At 35.9% G+C, this 18025-nt stretch overlaps 1 protein-coding gene across 1 annotated transcript in view; it reads left to right on the top strand.

The window, feature by feature from the left end:
- Nucleotides 1-18025, top strand: part of LOC145682422 (uncharacterized) — a 190315-nt gene that overhangs the window by 129572 nt on the left and 42718 nt on the right. The window contains exons 7-10 of the mRNA XM_081754052.1: nt 8189-8456; nt 12681-13279; nt 14632-14764; nt 17606-18013. Coding sequence (XP_081610178.1) covers nt 8189-8456; nt 12681-13279; nt 14632-14764; nt 17606-18013 — 1408 coding nt within the window. The remainder of the gene's footprint in view (nt 1-8188; nt 8457-12680; nt 13280-14631; nt 14765-17605; nt 18014-18025) is intronic.

Below are 18025 nucleotides of genomic sequence, written 5' to 3' on the forward strand. Positions count from 1 at the left end.
TCTCCCAACAAAAATAGAGGTGGAAGTATTTTACAATTACTTATCGTCTTTTCGGGTGCAGAATAATACCCGTTTAATACTACATAGACGTAGTGGATTGTAGTATTAGAGCCTCATCCCCAAACCTTAGAACTCTCCCAACAAAAATAGAGGTGGAAGTATTTTACAATTACTTATCGTCTTTTCGGGTGCAGAATAATACCCGTTCAATACTACATAGACGTAGTGGCTTGTAGTATTAAAGCATCCTTCCCAAAGCTTAGAACTCTCCCAACAAAAATATAAGTGGAAGTATTTTATAATTACTTATCGTCTTTACGGGTGCAGAATAATACCCGTTCAATACTACATAGACGTAGTGGCTTGTAGTATTAGAGCCTCATCCCCAGAGCTTAGAACTCTCCCAACAAAAATAGAGGTGGAAGTATTTTACAATTACTTATCGTCTTTTCGGGTGCAGAATAATACCCGTTCAATACTACATAGACGTAGTGGATTGTAGTATTAGAGCCTCATCCCCAAAGTTTAGAACTCTCCCAACTAAAATAGAGGTGGAAGTATTTTACAATTACTTATCGTCTTTACGGGTGCAGAATAATACCCGTTCAATACTACATAGACGTAGTGGCTTGTAGTATTAGAGCCTCATCCCCAAAGCTTAGAACTCTCCCAACAAAAATAGAGGTGGAAGTATTTTACAATTACTTATCGTCTTTTCGGGTGGAGAATAATACCCGTTCAATACTACATAGACGTAATGGCTTGTAGTATTAGAGCCTTCTCCCCAAAGCTTAGAACTCTTCCAACAAAAATAGAGGTGGAAGTATTTTACAATTACGTATCGTCTTTTCGGGTGCAGAATAATACCCGTTCAATACTACATAGACGTAGTGGCTTGTAGTATTAAAGCCTCCTCCCCAAAGCTTAGAACTCTCCTAACAAAAATAGAGGTGGAAGTATTTTACAATTACTTATCGTCTTTTGGGTGTGCAGAATAATACCCGTTCAATACTACATAGACGTAGTGGCTGGTAGTATTAGAGCCTCCTCCCCAAAGCTTAGATCTCTCCTAACAAAAATATAGGTGGAAGTATTTTATAATTACTTATCGTCTTTTCGGGTGCAGAATAATACAAGTTCAATACTACATAGACGTAGTGGCTTGTAGTATTAGAGCCTCCTCCCCAAAGCTTGGAACTCTCCCAACAAAAATAGAGGTGGAAGTATTTTATAATTACTTATCGTCTTTTCGGGTGCATTATAATACAAGTTCAATACTACATAGACGTAGTGGCTTGTAGTATTAGAGCCTCCTCCCCAAAGCTTAGAACTCTCCCAACAAAAATATAGGTGGAAGTATTTTATAATTACTTATCGTCTTTTCGGGTGCAGAATAATACCCGTTCAATACTACATAGACGTAGTGGCTTGTAGTATTAGAGCCTCCTCCCCAAAGCTTAGAACTCTTCCAACAAAAATATAAGTGGAAGTATTTTTCAATTACTTATCGTCTTTTGGGGGTGCAGAATAATACCCGTTCAATACTACATAGACGTAGTGGATTGTAGTATTAGAGCCTCCTCCCCAAAGCTTAGATCTCTCCTAACAAAAATATAGGTGGAAGTATTTTATAATTACTTATCGTCTTTTCGGGTGCAGAATAATACCCGTTCAATACTACATAGACGTAGTGGCTTGTAGTATTAGAGCCTCCTCCCCAAAGCTTAAAACTCTCCCAACAAAAATATAGGTGGAAGTATTTTATAATTACTTATCGTCTTTTCGGGTGCAGAATAATACAAGTTCAATACTACATAGACGTAGTGGCTTGTAGTATTAGAGCCTCCTCCCCAGAGCTTAGAACTCTCCCAACAAAAATAGAGGTTTAAGTATTTTATAATTACTTATCGTCTTTTCGGGTGCAGAATAATACCCGTTCAATACTACATAGACATAGTGGCTTGTAGTATTAGAGCCTCCTCCCCAAAGCTTAGAACTCTCCCAACAAAAATAGAGGTGGAAGTATTTTATAATTACTTATCGTCTTTTCGGGTGCAGAATAATACCCGTTCAATACTACATAGACGTAGTGGCTTGTAGTATTAGAGCCTCCTCCCCAAAGCTTAGAACTCTTCCAACAAAAATATAAGTGGAAGTATTTTATAATTACTTATCGTCTTTTGGGGGTGCAGAATAATACCCGTTCAATACTACATAGACGTAGTGGCTTGTAGTATTAGAGCCTCCTCCCCAAAGCTTAGATCTCTCCTAACAAAAATATAGGTGGAAGTATTTTATAATTACTTATCGTCTTTTCGGGTGCGGAATAATACAAGTTCAATACTACATAGACGTAGTGGCTTGTAGTATTAGAGCCTCCTCCCCAAAGCTTAGATCTCTCCTAACAAAAATAGAGGTTTAAGTATTTTATAATTACTTATCGTCTTTTCGGGTGGAGAATAATACCCGTTCAATACTACATAGACGTAGTGGCTTGTAGTATTAGAGCCTTCTCCCCAAAGCTTAGAACTCTTCCAACAAAAATAGAGGTGGAAGTATTTTACAATTACGTATCGTCTTTTCGGGTGCAGAATAATACCCGTTCAATACTACATAGACGTAGTGGCTTGTAGTATTAAAGCCTCCTCCCCAAAGCTTAGAACTCTCCTAACAAAAATAGAGGTGGAAGTATTTTACAATTACTTATCGTCTTTTGGGGGTGCAGAATAATACCCGTTCAATACTACATAGACGTAGTGGCTTGTAGTATTAGAGCCTCCTCCCCAAAGCTTAGATCTCTCCTAACAAAAATATAGGTGGAAGTATTTTATAATTACTTATCGTCTTTTCGGGTGCAGAATAATACAAGTTCAATACTACATAGACGTATTGGCTTGTAGTATTAGAGCCTCCTCCCCAAAGCTTGGAACTCTCCCAACAAAAATAGAGGTGGAAGTATTTTATAATTACTTATCGTCTTTTCGGATGCAGAATAATACAAGTTCAATACTACATAGACGTAGTGGCTTGTAGTATTAGAGCCTCCTCCCCAAAGCTTAGAACTCTTCCAACAAAAATATAAGTGGAAGTATTTTTCAATTACTTATCGTCTTTTGGGGGTGCAGAATAATACCCGTTCAATACTACATAGACGTAGTGGCTTGTAGTATTAGAGCCTCCTCCCCAAAGCTTAGATCTCTCCTAACAAAAATATAGGTGGAAGTATTTTATAATTACTTATCGTCTTTTCGGGTGCAGAATAATACCCGTTCAATACTACATAGACGTAGTGGCTTGTAGTATTAAAGCCTCCTTCCCAAAGCTTAGGACTCTCCCAACAAAAATATAAGTGGAAGTATTTTATAATTACTTATCGTCTTTACGGGTGCAGAATAATACCCGTTCAATACTACATAGACGTAGTGGATTGTAGTATTAGAGCCTTCTCCCCAAAGCTTAGAACTCTTCCAACAAAAATAGAGGTGGAAGTATTTTACAATTACGTATCGTCTTTTCGGGTGCAGAATAATACCCGTTCAATACTACATAGACGTAGTGGCTTGTAGTATTAAAGCCTCCTTCCCAAAGCTTAGAACTCTCCCAACAAAAATATAAGTGGAAATATTTTATAATTACTTATCGTCTTTACGGGTGCAGAATAATACAAGTTCAATACTACATAGACGTAGTGGATTGTAGTATTAGAGCCTTCTCCCCAAAGCTTAGAACTCTTCCAACAAAAATAGAGGTGGAAGTATTTTACAATTACGTATCGTCTTTTCGGGTGCAGAATAATACCCGTTCAATACTACATAGACGTAGTGGCTTGTAGTATTAAAGCCTCCTTCCCAAAGCTTAGAACTCTCCCAACAAAAATATAAGTGGAAATATTTTATAATTACTTATCGTCTTTACGGGTGCAGAATAATACAAGTTCAATACTACATAGACGTAGTGGATTGTAGTATTAGAGCCTTCTCCCCAAAGCTTAGAACTCTTCCAACAAAAATAGAGGTGGAAGTATTTTACAATTACTTATCGTCTTTTCGGGTGCAGAATAATACAAGTTCAATACTACATAGACGTAGTGGCTTGTAGTATTAAAGCCTCCTTCCCAAAGCTTAGAACTCTCCCAACAAAAATATAAGTGGAAATATTTTATAATTACTTATCGTCTTTACGGGTGCAGAATAATACAAGTTCAATACTACATAGACGTAGTGGATTGTAGTATTAGAGCCTTCTCCCCAAAGCTTAGAACTCTTCCAACAAAAATAGAGGTGGAAATATTTTACAATTACTTATCGTCTTTTCGGGTGCAGAATAATACAAGTTCAATACTACATAGACGTAGTGGCTTGTAGTATTAAAGCCTCCTTCCCAAAGCTTAGAACTCTCCCAACAAAAATATAAGTGGAAATATTTTATAATTACTTATCGTCTTTACGGGTGCAGAATAATACAAGTTCAATACTACATAGACGTAGTGGATTGTAGTATTAGAGCCTTCTCCCCAAAGCTTAGAACTCTTCCAACAAAAATAGAGGTGGAAGTATTTTACAATTACGTATCGTCTTTTCGGGTGCAGAATAATACCCGTTCAATACTACATAGACGTAGTGGCTTGTAGTATTAAAGCCTCCTTCCCAAAGCTTAGAACTCTCCCAACAAAAATATAAGTGGAAGTATTTTATAATTACTTATCGTCTTTACGGGTGCAGAATAATGCCCGTTCAATACTACATAGACGTAGTTAGCTTGTAGTATTAGGCCCCTGTCAAGAAAAATTCCTGGATGCGCGCTTGCTGAAAAGGGACGCTAAACTTTATCAAACAAACAAGCTAACCATTTAACCAGGGGGAAGCGCCAAAATGTAACTAAAAGGTGTGTGTTCTTCTTTTCGGGCCTCGAAAATATATGACAAGACGAATCGTGGGAGGAAAACCGGAAAGTAGAACTCTGAGAATATTTGTTATTATTACTGCGGCGAAACCTATTTATGTGGGCCAGGCTGGTTCCATTGAAAATTGGCCAACTTACAGAGAGTAAAGTATTTTGAAATAGTAACTTATAGATTGTAACATACACATTTCTAGTCAGTTTGTATCTTGTAAATAATACATGTACAGGGTGTTTTAAAACAACACCGACAACGTTTGGCAGATGATGGGTGACACCAAGATAAAACAAAAAGTATAGACCAACCCTGGGTGCACAAATGCTTCCTTTCGGTGTTATAGGCTGCCGAAAACATGAAAAAAAAAAAAAAAATGAACTTTAAAGGTCCATAGTTCCAAAAGTATGGAACCTACCGTAGTAGGGTCAAGACTTCACTTAGGAATTAGTATGTGCGCTATCCAAATATCCAAGTTTCAGGATTCTATGGTACTTCCGCAACAATTTTTATAGAGCTAGTTGGGGAGTACTTCAAATTATATGCCCGTAACCAAACTACTCCTATAAAAATTGTTACGTGGGTATCTTAGGATTCTGAATCATGTATTTTTGGATAGTGCGCATATTAGTTCCTAAGTGAAGTCTTGATCCTAGTACTGTACGTCTCTTAGTTTTGCAGCTATAGATCTTTAAAGTTAATTTTTTTCATGTTTTCGGCAACCTATAACTCCGAAAGGAAGCATTTTTGCATCCTGGTTGGTGCGCACTTTTTGAGTTATCTTGGTGTCAGGAAGCACCTCCCAATCAGGAATCCGTGTTGTCGGTATTATTTTGAAACACCTTGTATATCAGAACTTCCTCGTGGGTATATCGCTAATGTATGCCGCTTTGACGCGGGATACCCGGGTTCGATTCATGCTGCGTGTTTATGTTGTTCTGCTTTGTTGCTGAAAGAGACATTAAGCTGTGAATCAACCAATCAAGTACATAGTAAAATGCAAAATAAAACCTTATGTAATAAATATCTATCTGAGTTTACCATTAGTACTGGTATGATTAAATGTTTTAATTTCAGCATGTTAATTACTTACCAAACTGTACGGTACATTCTTTTTTTTGTATTCTTCCTTGCACCTATGACAATATTATGCAAATAAGAAATTGAGTTATAGGAAAGCCGGAATATGAGTGCCATTTCATACCTACCGGTCCTTGGTTCTGGATTCACAAACAGCTAATTTCATCCTCCTACAGGGTTTTAACTCTTACCAAGCAGTGAGAACAAGTTGCGATTTTTATTTATATATTACATTTTGTAACAGAAGTTTGATCGCCACTTGTTATAAACGTCTTCCAAGTTTACTACGAGGACAATCCAGGTGAACTGGACCAATGTGAAATGTCAATGGGAGGGCTCAATAGTGCGTTTCTGTTCTTACCCGATCTGACAACAGTAATAAGAAACAGAAAATAGTGCCATCGTCTTCTATATTTTTTTGGAAAAATTACTTTGAATGGACAGTTTTTCTTCCTTAGGTTCATCAATCTTCCGAAACAACAACAACAGTTGTAAACGTTTTTGCAAGGTTTTCTAAGAAATGAAAAAGATAGCGTATACCGCAGATGTTTAGTCCAGTGGTTCTCAACCGATGTGTCGCGACACACTGATGTGTCATACAGTCCCCTAATAGATGTGTCACGACATTTTAGAATTTAAAAGTCATGAAGAATATTTAGTAGGGCAACCCAAAAGCATAATAACAATTTACACATATGGGTGGTACCTTCAACATGGTTGTGGTTGTCTAAGGGTTCAGGAGAAACTAATTTTAAAAGCATAATAAAGCATAATGTTAGAAAATAAAGCATAATTAAAAATATATAGCACAATTCTTGGAAAATTCTATTAGAAAAATTCTTGGAAAATTCTTTTTAACTGTGAGTTTAACTTACTGCATTAATATATTTTTTAAAACCAACATTTACAATGCAAAATCATTGAGAACATAATAATGCAAAAGTGAAAAGCTTATTTTTGTTTCTGTAAACTTTTTGGTGTAATCCTTTGATGTGGAGAAAAGAAAAAAATTAAAAGAAGCAAACTTTGGTACACAAGAACTCCATACTATATTATTGTGTGTACCTATTGAACTTAAGCACTTTTTGTACTTTTTGGTGGCATCTTTTACTTTCTCTTTCTATGTATATGTACCTCTAAGGTGCACACAAGTGATATAAAAAAACTGACTCGAGTAAAGCATATCTCTTTACAGTGCGTTAAGTAGAAAATTCATTAAATATGAAAGAAACTGGTTGCGTAAAATATTAATAAATAGATCAAGATATTTAGAATATTTAATGTATAGTAAATATTATACATTATTCATTATTAATGTAAAACAATGATTGAAATTAACAATAAAGCATAATTTGGAAAAGAAATAAAGCATAATTAAACAAAAAATAAAGCATAATGTGGGTTGCTCTATAGTTAAAATCGAGACAGACTATACAAATGAATACCTTCAGCAGTAGCAATAATGCTCAGTGCTATATAGAGTCATTATAAAAACTAATTGGTTTCACTATGATAATAGATATTATTATTATTATTATTATTATTATTATTATTATTATTATTATTATTATTAATAATAATAATAATAATAATAATAATAATAATAATAATAATAATAATAATAATAATAATAATAATATCAAATAAGTATGTGACGATGTTCTGGAGGTTCAACAAAATGTGTTGTCAGTCGAAAAAGTTGAGGAGCTCTGGTTTAGTCCAAATATTAACAATATAGGAATAACATTATTCCAATGCAGCCCAGTTCCAAGAGAGAGAGCTTTTCATCGTGCAGATCAATAAGTAAAACGTCTTATGAGAAAATGCAGGGTCCACAAACATGAGGCTAAGTTAGGCAGATGTCCCAAGTTAACAAGTTTTACTGTAGAATTATAATAGCTAATAAATAATAGAATTTATTTCGGTTTTTCATTATATTGTGTTAATTAATCATGTTAAGTGTTACGGTTTTCATGCCATCCGAGAAAGATATCTGAAATGAGCAATTCTTGTTACTTTGATGTTAGTGCTAGTTATCATCTTTAGCAGAAATTGGTTCATTCATGAACATGAGGTCCCTTTTCAGGTCAGTATTTTGATGATGTATAGCTCTATAGAGATTTCTTATTACAAATCATCTTTTAGCAGGTTCCTCACGTCAGTATATGAAAGAAATATACATAAATATTTAAAAAGATAAATATCTTGTTGCAGATCCGATAATGCTGTGAAAAACCGTTGGAACTCGACTCTTCTGAAACAGATTGAAAAGAAACAAACGCCTGAAATGGATGAAAAAATCAAAAAGAGAGTGGGAATTAGTCCGAAAAAGTCAGGTATAGAATTTACAACGGACCAGAGTGTAAATACTGGCCCAGTAAATAGTCAAGAATCTCCAAAGACATCATACCACAAAGTGGCACCTTTCAACACTCAGACTTCTGAAGGAAATAATCTGAAACTTCCTGAAAAGTATAAGTTGGTAAGTAATGTTACTGTTTTCATACTTAAATTCTGTTAACGTTTCTCAGTGTTGTCACGTAGATATTCTCATTGTGTAGTACTTTAAGTTAGCTGATCTTGTAACCACTTAAAAGTAAGAAATTGTTTCTTTTGTTGTAAGTGTTAACTTGATTTTACGAGGCGTGATCTTCTGCTCTCATCCGAGATTATACTAAATCAGGTTTGAAATAAAGATATTTAATAGTGAATATAACAATGGGCCCATCAGGTTGCAATGATGTAAACATACTTTGGGGGAGGTGGCTGAAATTCAGCTTAAATATTGAAGAGACTATGTAGATTCTATATTTCAAAAGCAAATGGTTCTAAAATGGATGGACCGCAGTCAAAAAGAGCACGAAATACAGTGAAACCTCTATAATACGGACACATTTTTTTGTCCCGGCAAAAATATATGTTCCCTTATGGAACAAAACCCTCCCTTTTACGGACACTCTCAGATACGGACGTGGACAGTTCTTTTTCCCCCAGACCTTTCAATAACCTCTTCATAACGGACAGAAATTATTCTCGGTTCTGCGATATATTATTCCTCACAAACGTATCTACCATGAGTCTAGACCTGGTGAGTCATCAAACAGAACAGCTACAAGCTGAACTTGAAAATCTTTTTTTCTGCCCGCAATAAACTGCTTTCTGGTGGAAATCTTAGAAAACCTTCAATATGCGATAACACTTATGCAGGGTCAGTCGAATGGCCAAGAATTCTATGCGAACTATCTTCCCTTCCCTAACAAATTTAGTCCTTTTGCCTCTGGGCCTTGTATCTTTCCCGATAATTTCATAGATAGCAAAACATTGTTTGTTCTACAATAACATTTTCAACGAGCAATGTTTCCTCTCTTACTTCTTTGGAAAAGCAACATTTTTCTTTTAGTTATGATACTCGAACAAGTCTGGGTTGGAGTTTTCCCGGCTTCCTTTTTCACTTTCTCTAAGAGGATATTCTTTGTGATTGGGGCTAGGTTAATAAACATATGCACTCTGATATGCCTTTTGATCCATTCCGCCAACGAAGATACTGCTCCAGTACACAAACGCACTCACACACACACACATGTTTCTTCCGTAACCGTACTGAGAATTCTCAGAGGACACTTGCTAATGAGTTTTATAACCCTTGTAGAGGAAAAAGTATACATTTTTTTGCTAAACAAAAGAGTTAACCGATTAGTTGGTACCTAACGCACCTTTTGAGAAAGTTCTGAGAATTTGAAATAAATAAGAAACGCTTATGGGTGATGACATGTACTTAAGAAAATTAACATACACGCATTATCTTTTGCAGTACCGGTATACAAATATATTAATACATCCCCCAGCGATAATATTATTTAACAGAAATGAATGTCTCCTTCATCCTTCCCAGTAATTCAAATACGTACTAAATAGAGTATTTTCATATTGAATTTTACGTACTTACGTTCATACACAATGTATTTACTGTATATTACAGAACACAATTACCGTTGTGAAAGTTTAAATTTCTGTAACCTCTCTGTAACGGACACCTCTCAATAACGGACAAAAATTCATGTCCCATTGGTGTCCGTTATTCAGAGGTTTCACTGTATTAACATTAATGACAATGGGAAATCAATCGAAAACAAATGATTCCTGTACTTATCTCAAAAATCAAAAGAGGGAGATGACTGAAATTCAGCTCAAATGTAGAAGAGATTATATAGATTCTATATTCCAAAAGCAAATTGTCCTAAAATGGATGAAACATAATAAATAAATTTTTAAAAAGCAGGAAACATTAACATTAATGTGAATGGAAAATCATTGAAAAAAATGAAATCGTCCATATTTCTCAAAAACTATAACAAGGAGATGGCTAATTGAAAGCTTATTGCAGAGACATAATGAAGAGCTTAAAAATGATGTATAGCACGTAAGATTAATATGAATAGAATATTGCCAAAAATCAAGTTTTTTGGGTAAAATCAATAACAATGGTAAGGTATATCATCGAATCGACTTCGAATTACCCAGGGCGCCCCACGCGGAGGTTACATGCTTGAAATATCTCACATCTGGATTTGGAATCTCCAGACTTGATTTAGCACGCAACGTGACTTTTGACTTGATCACGTGACAAAGTCTGCTCCTTATGGCAAACCGGAAAGGCCCTTTTAAAATGGTTAAAACTGTATGCTAAACGCCTTCGTGTCAAATATTCATTGTTATATTCAACTGTTATATTAGGCGTTTAGATTGTTTGTAAGGTGTGTGCGTTACAAACTTGTGAAGTTAAAATTCCCGGTATAACTGGGTGGAGTGTATTGAAATTTGTTAACTTTTGAATTGTTAATATGAGAAAATTAGCAATAATCGTGAAGTTTAAAGAGTAAACTATTAATGCTTCATCAGAGAGAAGCGAAATTAGTGTAGGATGCCCACCCAACCGTGAAAACCCTGAAACAGTGAATAAGCTATATATTTCGTCTACCGTGAAAAAACATGAATAAGCCGTGAATTTCATTTCAAATGTGGAGATTTTGAAAGTTTTCAAATTAATAGAGAAAAATTACCAGAAGAACTGAAAGTTGTTTTCAATCGCACAAGTTTCCTTTTGAACTATTTGATGTTTAAAAATAAAATATTGTAGTGTGCAAGCGTTTGGTTTCAGAGTTATGGGTCATCAAATGGAGTTAGTGGATCATTATCGAGTTAGTGATATTTTTGCTAAACATTTTAGTAAAGATTTTTGCTTAAAACTCAATAAAGGACGACTTCGTTCAGCAACTGAAGGGTCTAGTGAGAGCGGGAGCTATGCCACAAATCCTGAAAATTTTAGTTTTTGCCATTTGTAGTCTTCTACTGCCATCTGTCATCTATCATGTGAACTACAATTATGTGACAGCTCTCGTGTTTTCTGCAGCACATATTCTGACTTCATGAATATATCCTCAGCAGCATTTTGATGAAAGAAGCAGCTATGCCACTTACTCGTACCAATGGTGACTGATATGGCAGTAGAGGAGGTACGAACAGTTGAACAGTAAAATAGTACTGAATGGTGTTGCAATATCTGGTGCTAGCTTTCATATCACGAAAATAACTGCTGTAAAAAAAAATTGATACAACACTGCCAAGCATATCCTTCTTCAAAGAAGATGCCATTTCGTCGCTCCAAAACCAGAAGAGATCTTGTGGTTGATTATGCTTATTTAGCTACACTTCTTAATAATGAAATACCACTATTCTATTCACATGGACGACTCATATCAGTCTTCAAGTTAAAAGATCGTTTATGGCAATAATGCCTTATACTCGTCCAGTTTTTCATGGTGTTTACCAAAAACTAACATCCACAGAAATAATGGACAGTGAAGATACTCCAGAAGATATGCTATCTTTCTGTAGTTCATATATAAACCTGTGAACATGATTTACACTCAGGAAAAACCAAGTCATGTTAAAACTCCTTGATGTACTATATTGATTTTTCCACATGGGTATACTGCAAATATTATACCATGCATTTCATAATAAATGTAAACCGAGCGAAGTACCTCAAGTGGTAGAGCTTTGGCTTCGCATTCGGGAGGTCACGGGTTCGATTCCCGCTGCCGACCATCCTGATTGGGGTATTCCAGGGTTTCCCTCAATCCTACCAGGTAAATGCTGGGATGGTACCTACTAAAACAGGCCCTGGCCGATACCTTCCCAAAACCTTTCCATTGTTGTTGTTATTGTTATATATCCAGTATAAAATGGCCTCAGAGTTGTATCTGTTCTATAATAAATGTAAATATGAATTTACATTGAAATTCATATTTTTCCTCCGCCAAGTGAACTTTGTGGTGGACAAACACCGTGTGCGTGGGTTTTCTCGGGGTTCTCCCGTTTCCTCCCACTTTCTTCATTCCATCATTTAATTCATTACTCCTCATCATCGTCTCCTTTAGCCTAACCGGCATAACCGTGGGACGTAAAACTCAGATTTCATTTCAATTCTTTTTTTTTTTTTTTTCATATTTTTCCTTTGCATAATTTACCTAACAATAAGTTAAAAAGTAAAGAGTAGTAGTTATTATGACGCAACACTATGCTTTAGAAAACTCGTTTTACTTCCATTTCTTGTCGAAGTGGCATAGCTCCCTCTGTCACTAAATCCCTCAATTAGGAAACACTAGTACATGTTAATCAATTTCTCACTAAAATTTGATTTCAGAGGTATGAACCTCCTTGGTATTGGGTTAAGACTAACAACCAAGAAGCCTCAGACAACGAAGATCAAGCAAATAAAGAAGCCGACGATTCTTCCCCCGAAAAATTAAGGATTAAGACCGAAGTTACGGAAGATATTGAAAATGATAACGAAGACATTGATGTGACTGGTGAACTTCATTCCGAAACAGAGTGCAAACAGGAGTTATTGACTACTGATATAAAAACTGAAGTAGACACGCCTTGTGATGATGTTAATGAGAACGAGGGTAGTGGCATTGAATTGTTTGACTATTTAGAAGTAGACACTCTAGAAGAATGTATGAGTGATGAAGAATGTGGAATAAGTGATAGTTCTCCAAATGTAACTTCTGAAACAGAAACAAAGAACGAAACCAATGTAGGAGTATTAAGTGGACAAAGCAATCAGGAAAATGTGGAACTTGATACAGGTGATTCTGAAACACCGAGTTATCGAGAAGCCATGACATTTGGTGATGGTGCTGACACCACAATAATGGATGATGGTGGGGACACTGAAGTCAGTTCAGTGAAAAATAAATTATCATCGGCAGGGAAAGCACAGCAGGATTCCATCTTGAAGTAAGTACTAACGATCTTAATTTTTGCTTTGTTAATTTTTTCCAGTAATCTGGTAAACCTCCAATAAAAGTATCGAAGAATTTTCCCACGCTGTTTTTGATAGATCTTCGTGTTTTCTTTGCTAGGTTTACATCTCTTACTGAAAAGTGTTTTCATTTTACAAAAATATATATGGTTGTTCTCAACTGAAAGTAGTTTGCAGATCTTATGTATTAAAAGTAATTAAATACCACTAGACTTTCGCAGATATTGTCTGCAAACGGCTTTCGGTTGACTACACTGCATGTATTTTTGTGATATGAGAACTTTTTCCCGTAAAGAGATACAAAGCTACCGAAGAAGATTGAGGTATTTGTCGAAACAGTGTAGAAAAATTCATTTCAAGGTGCATTACGTGGCAAGTTCTGTGTAAATATTTAATAGCATGTGTCAGTTTCTGTCGTTATGTAAGTAGAATTCTCACTTTCCGTTTTATAAGTAATACCACATAATGTTTTTGATTTAATGCATAGATTATTTGTTGTTAAACTTAGTTTATAAAACTAGATGTAAATCTGTTGATACAGTATACAGGGTGTTTCAAAAAGAATGACCTAATTTTAAAAGTCCATATGTATTGATAAAAACATTCTACAAAAATGGGATAAATTGCAAAATATGCACAAAATCTTCAAGTTTTAGCTATGCTATTACAAATGCTCTGTGTGTCCACCACCAGCAGCACGAATATCTAGACGATAGCTTAATTCTACCCTTTCATCGGAAATGCGAGGTCGACCTGGACTCTTACCTTTGCACAACCCTCTTCTCTTCAAATTGGCGATACCAGCGACAAATGTTTTTGGTTGCAGGCGGATCAATGCCAAAATGCCGACAAAAAGCACGCTGAACCGAAAATCACAAACTCAGTCTTTGCAAACTACCGCACACAAAACGCCTTCTGTTGAGCGGACGCCATCTTACTTCTGACAAGCTGTAAACTGAGAAGACGCATTGACTGACATCTAACGACAATTTTCTCAAACTAGACCACGCCCATTCGAACAACACTCATTTCCTTACCGCACGTCGTATGTTCGGTAATTATTACAGTCTAAAATCAAGTCATTCTTTTTGAAAGACGGTGTATAATTCAGTCTGTAAAAGCAGCCAATAAACTGATCACGTATTATCAATTGAACGTGAGTCATGTGGCCGGCGCAGCCCTTCATGAATTGCAGCGTCCGAAGTTTAATTAGTCATGTTTTACTGTAATTGGTATGGTTTCTAATCATTGTGTTACTTTCATTTTTCTTTAATGCTACACCTAAAACTTGTCACTTGCCTGATACAGAGTTTCTTCCTTATTGCAGAGCTTCAAATCAAATGACACAGGCAGATACTTTTGCTTCCGGTATGTCTTCCAGTGAAAATGATACATCTAAAGACGGAAAAATTAATCTGCAATTAACTGGCCTTAACAACTCTGCTTCAAAAAATGCACAGGTAAACAATTGACAGATAATAAGTAAGATAAAATATGGTATCAGATTATTATTATTATTATTATTATTATTAGTAGTAGTAGTAGTAGTAGTAGTAGTAGTAGTAGTAGTAATAGTAGAAGAAGAAGAACATGTGTACATATATACTGTACGTAGTTCGACTCCCTGATGTGATTGTAGATTACGAAATTGTTTAGTGGGACACAAAGTCGTGAGAAACTTTTTTTTTTCAGTTCTAGAGTTCTTGAAAGTGTCTGCATTGTTTTTTCTTTTCGCTTCAAATGTTTTCTTTTCATAAAAATGTTTGCTTACAATTTTTCGTTTCATTTTCTTCTTCGTGTAAACTAACAAATCGATAATCATTAACAGTGCGACATAGTTTAATGAGTGTCTAGTCAGCCAATCAAATTTCACCAAAGGAAATTTTCCTCCAGAGGTAGACTATGAGTTGTGACTGCAAAGTGTAAAATTCTTGTTGTATAGCAATCGGTTTTGCGGAGTAATATTTATTAGTACAGCTATCAGGTTTCAAGTCCTAAATTTGTAAGTTTTATTATAAGCATTTTGTAGAAAGGCATATTTCAGATGAGGAGGCCGTTGTCGCTCAGTGGTAGAGCGTTCACCTCTGCTGCATGGGATCCTTGGTTCGATCTCAGCTCGCGGCAAGTGAGCTTTGTGTTGAACAACACCGCGTGCGTGGATTTTCTCGGGGTTCCCCGTTTCCTTCCACTTTCTTCATTCCACCATTTCACTCATTTCTCATCATCACCGTCTCCTTTAGCCTAGCCGGCATAATCGTGAGACGTAAAACTTAGATTTATTTCTTTTTTGTGTTTCAGATGAGTTACGTCTTGTAAACTCCACGAAAATTATGAAAAATGAAGTTTAATATTTAATCTTTAGGTTTTATGTCCCACGGTTAGGCTAAAGGAGACAGTGATTATGAGAAATGAGTGAAATGGTGGAATGAAGAAAGTGGGAGGAAACGAGAGAACCCCGAGGAAACCCACACACATGGTGTTTTTTCACCACAAAGTTCACTTGGCGTGAGCTGGGATCGAATCAGGGACCCCATGCACCAGAGGTAAACGCTCTACCATTGATCCATCATGGTCCCCTCCGCGAAAATTATGTTGAATATATAAAACATAACCTACTTTAAAAGTGTCATCCCAAATTTTGCCTATGATGGATGCAATATGTTTGCAGTCCTAATACTGTCGTTGAGTACAAAATTTAGAAACTAAAATGTTTTCGTACGATTTTCCTGTTTTGATGTCGTCTATTAATCATCCATTAATTGTAGTGTGCTTCGTCTCCTCCCTCTCTTTCCTGCCACCATACCCTCCAGCACGTACCTCGTGATACAGTTCCTTCTTAACCAGTTTCTCTTCCTTTTCTTAATATCTAAAATTATTCTTTTCATCCTCACCATTTGTAACGACCTCTCATTCGTTTTCCACTCTTGTTTCCATTCTTCTCCACACCCACATTTCGAAAGCTTCAAGTCGTTTTTCATCACTTGTGCGTAGTGTTTATGTTTCTGCCCCATACAATACAGTACTCCACACGAAGCATTTTATGAGTCTTTTTGTCAACTCTTTCTTCAAGGTCCCACAAAATAGCATTTTCTTCCTCCTAAAGACTTCTTTCGCCATTCCTATTCTTGCTTTTATTTCACGTTTACATTTCATATCATTACTAATAATACTACCCGGATATCGAAAACTAGTCACTGTTCTATTTTCTCCCCTCCTACTTCTATATTTGACACTGACTCCTTCGTTCCAATCATCATGACTTATGTCTTTCTAACATTTATTTTCAACCATATTCTTCACAGCCTTTCATCAAGTTTTCTATATCTTTCTATAATTTTAAATAATAACACTTTTTATTTTCTTTCATTAATTCACTTCACTTCTTTTTTAATCCAGGTTGTTCCAGTTGAGTCGCTATGTTAGATTAAGACCAGAACTCTAATGACCTCAACAAATGGAACCGCAATAACTATCTGATCCCATGTAGTCATTCTTGTTTATGGTTGCTTTGAGAAAACTAAAATTGTGGTAATTTTATGTGGATTGTTCTCCAACAATTATACAGAGTGTTCATAAAAATATTACCATACTTCAAAGTGGTGTTTAGGTCGCTTTGAATAATCGTATTTAAATAAAATTAGTCACATTCAAAAGAAAAACTCAAACTCAAAACTCAAAGAAAAAGTAAATTCACTCGTGTTTACTTTGTGATTAGTCGATATGGGTTCATTGTTGGATATTTAGCAAGCACTTCCTGTTTCTGCTGGAGGTCACTTGAGAAGCTTTCATGTTCTTACTTTCCAACAAGATGGAGCACCTCCTCACTGGCATTTACATGTTCGAGAACATCTAAATGAGCGGCTTCCAGGAAGATGGATTGGACGTGCCGGAAATGATAATAATGTCTTCTATAAGTGTTTGCCGAGGTCGCCTGACTTGACGATATATGACTTCTTTCATGGAGTTACGTAAAGAAGTATGTCTATGTACCCCCATTGCCTGAAAACCTGCAAGTGCAAAGTATCAGTGCTGTCATCCAGTCTACTTCATCAGATATGTTGGAGAGTGTGTGGCGTGAATGAGGATATCATTTTGATGTCTGTATCTCCACTCTTGGGGCCCACATTCAATGTCTGTGGGGTATACTAAAAAATATTTGAGTTTTCCTTTCAAATGTGGCCAATCTCATTTAAATACGATTACGTAATACCACTTTAAAGTATTATAGTATTTCTGTGGACATACTGTATATTAGATTCAAAGAAGATAACTGATTGAAATATATATATATATATTTACAGGTTATACCGGTAGGAGTAAAGCAACACCCGAGTGAAACTTGCAATTCAATCCCCCTAAGCCAGACAGAACCAAAGCCATCAGTAACACAACAAAATCTCACCAGTCAAGCAATTCCAAAGATAGCAGTATCTCAACAGATACCAGGATATCTAATATTACGTCCATCAACAGCAGGTCAGGTGGTTTCTCCGCAAGATACAACAGCAGGCCAGCGGAAAATTTTCCTTTTGCAGTACGTTTCTCCAAATAATGTGGTTTCAAATGACCCAAAAGTACAAAATAGTGCTAGGACTACAAAGCTTCTTAATCCAACTGTTACAAACACAGCTGCAGGGCAAGTCGGAAGACTTCTAGTTCTAGATCGGTCGAAACTTCCATCCAACAATCCGGTAGAGAATTCTATGAATGTAGGTATATAA

The sequence above is a fragment of the Thermobia domestica genome, chromosome 3 (genome assembly GCF_964235325.1).
Source record: "Thermobia domestica chromosome 3, izTheDome1.hap1.1, whole genome shotgun sequence".
Taxonomy (NCBI): domain Eukaryota; kingdom Metazoa; phylum Arthropoda; class Insecta; order Zygentoma; family Lepismatidae; genus Thermobia; species Thermobia domestica.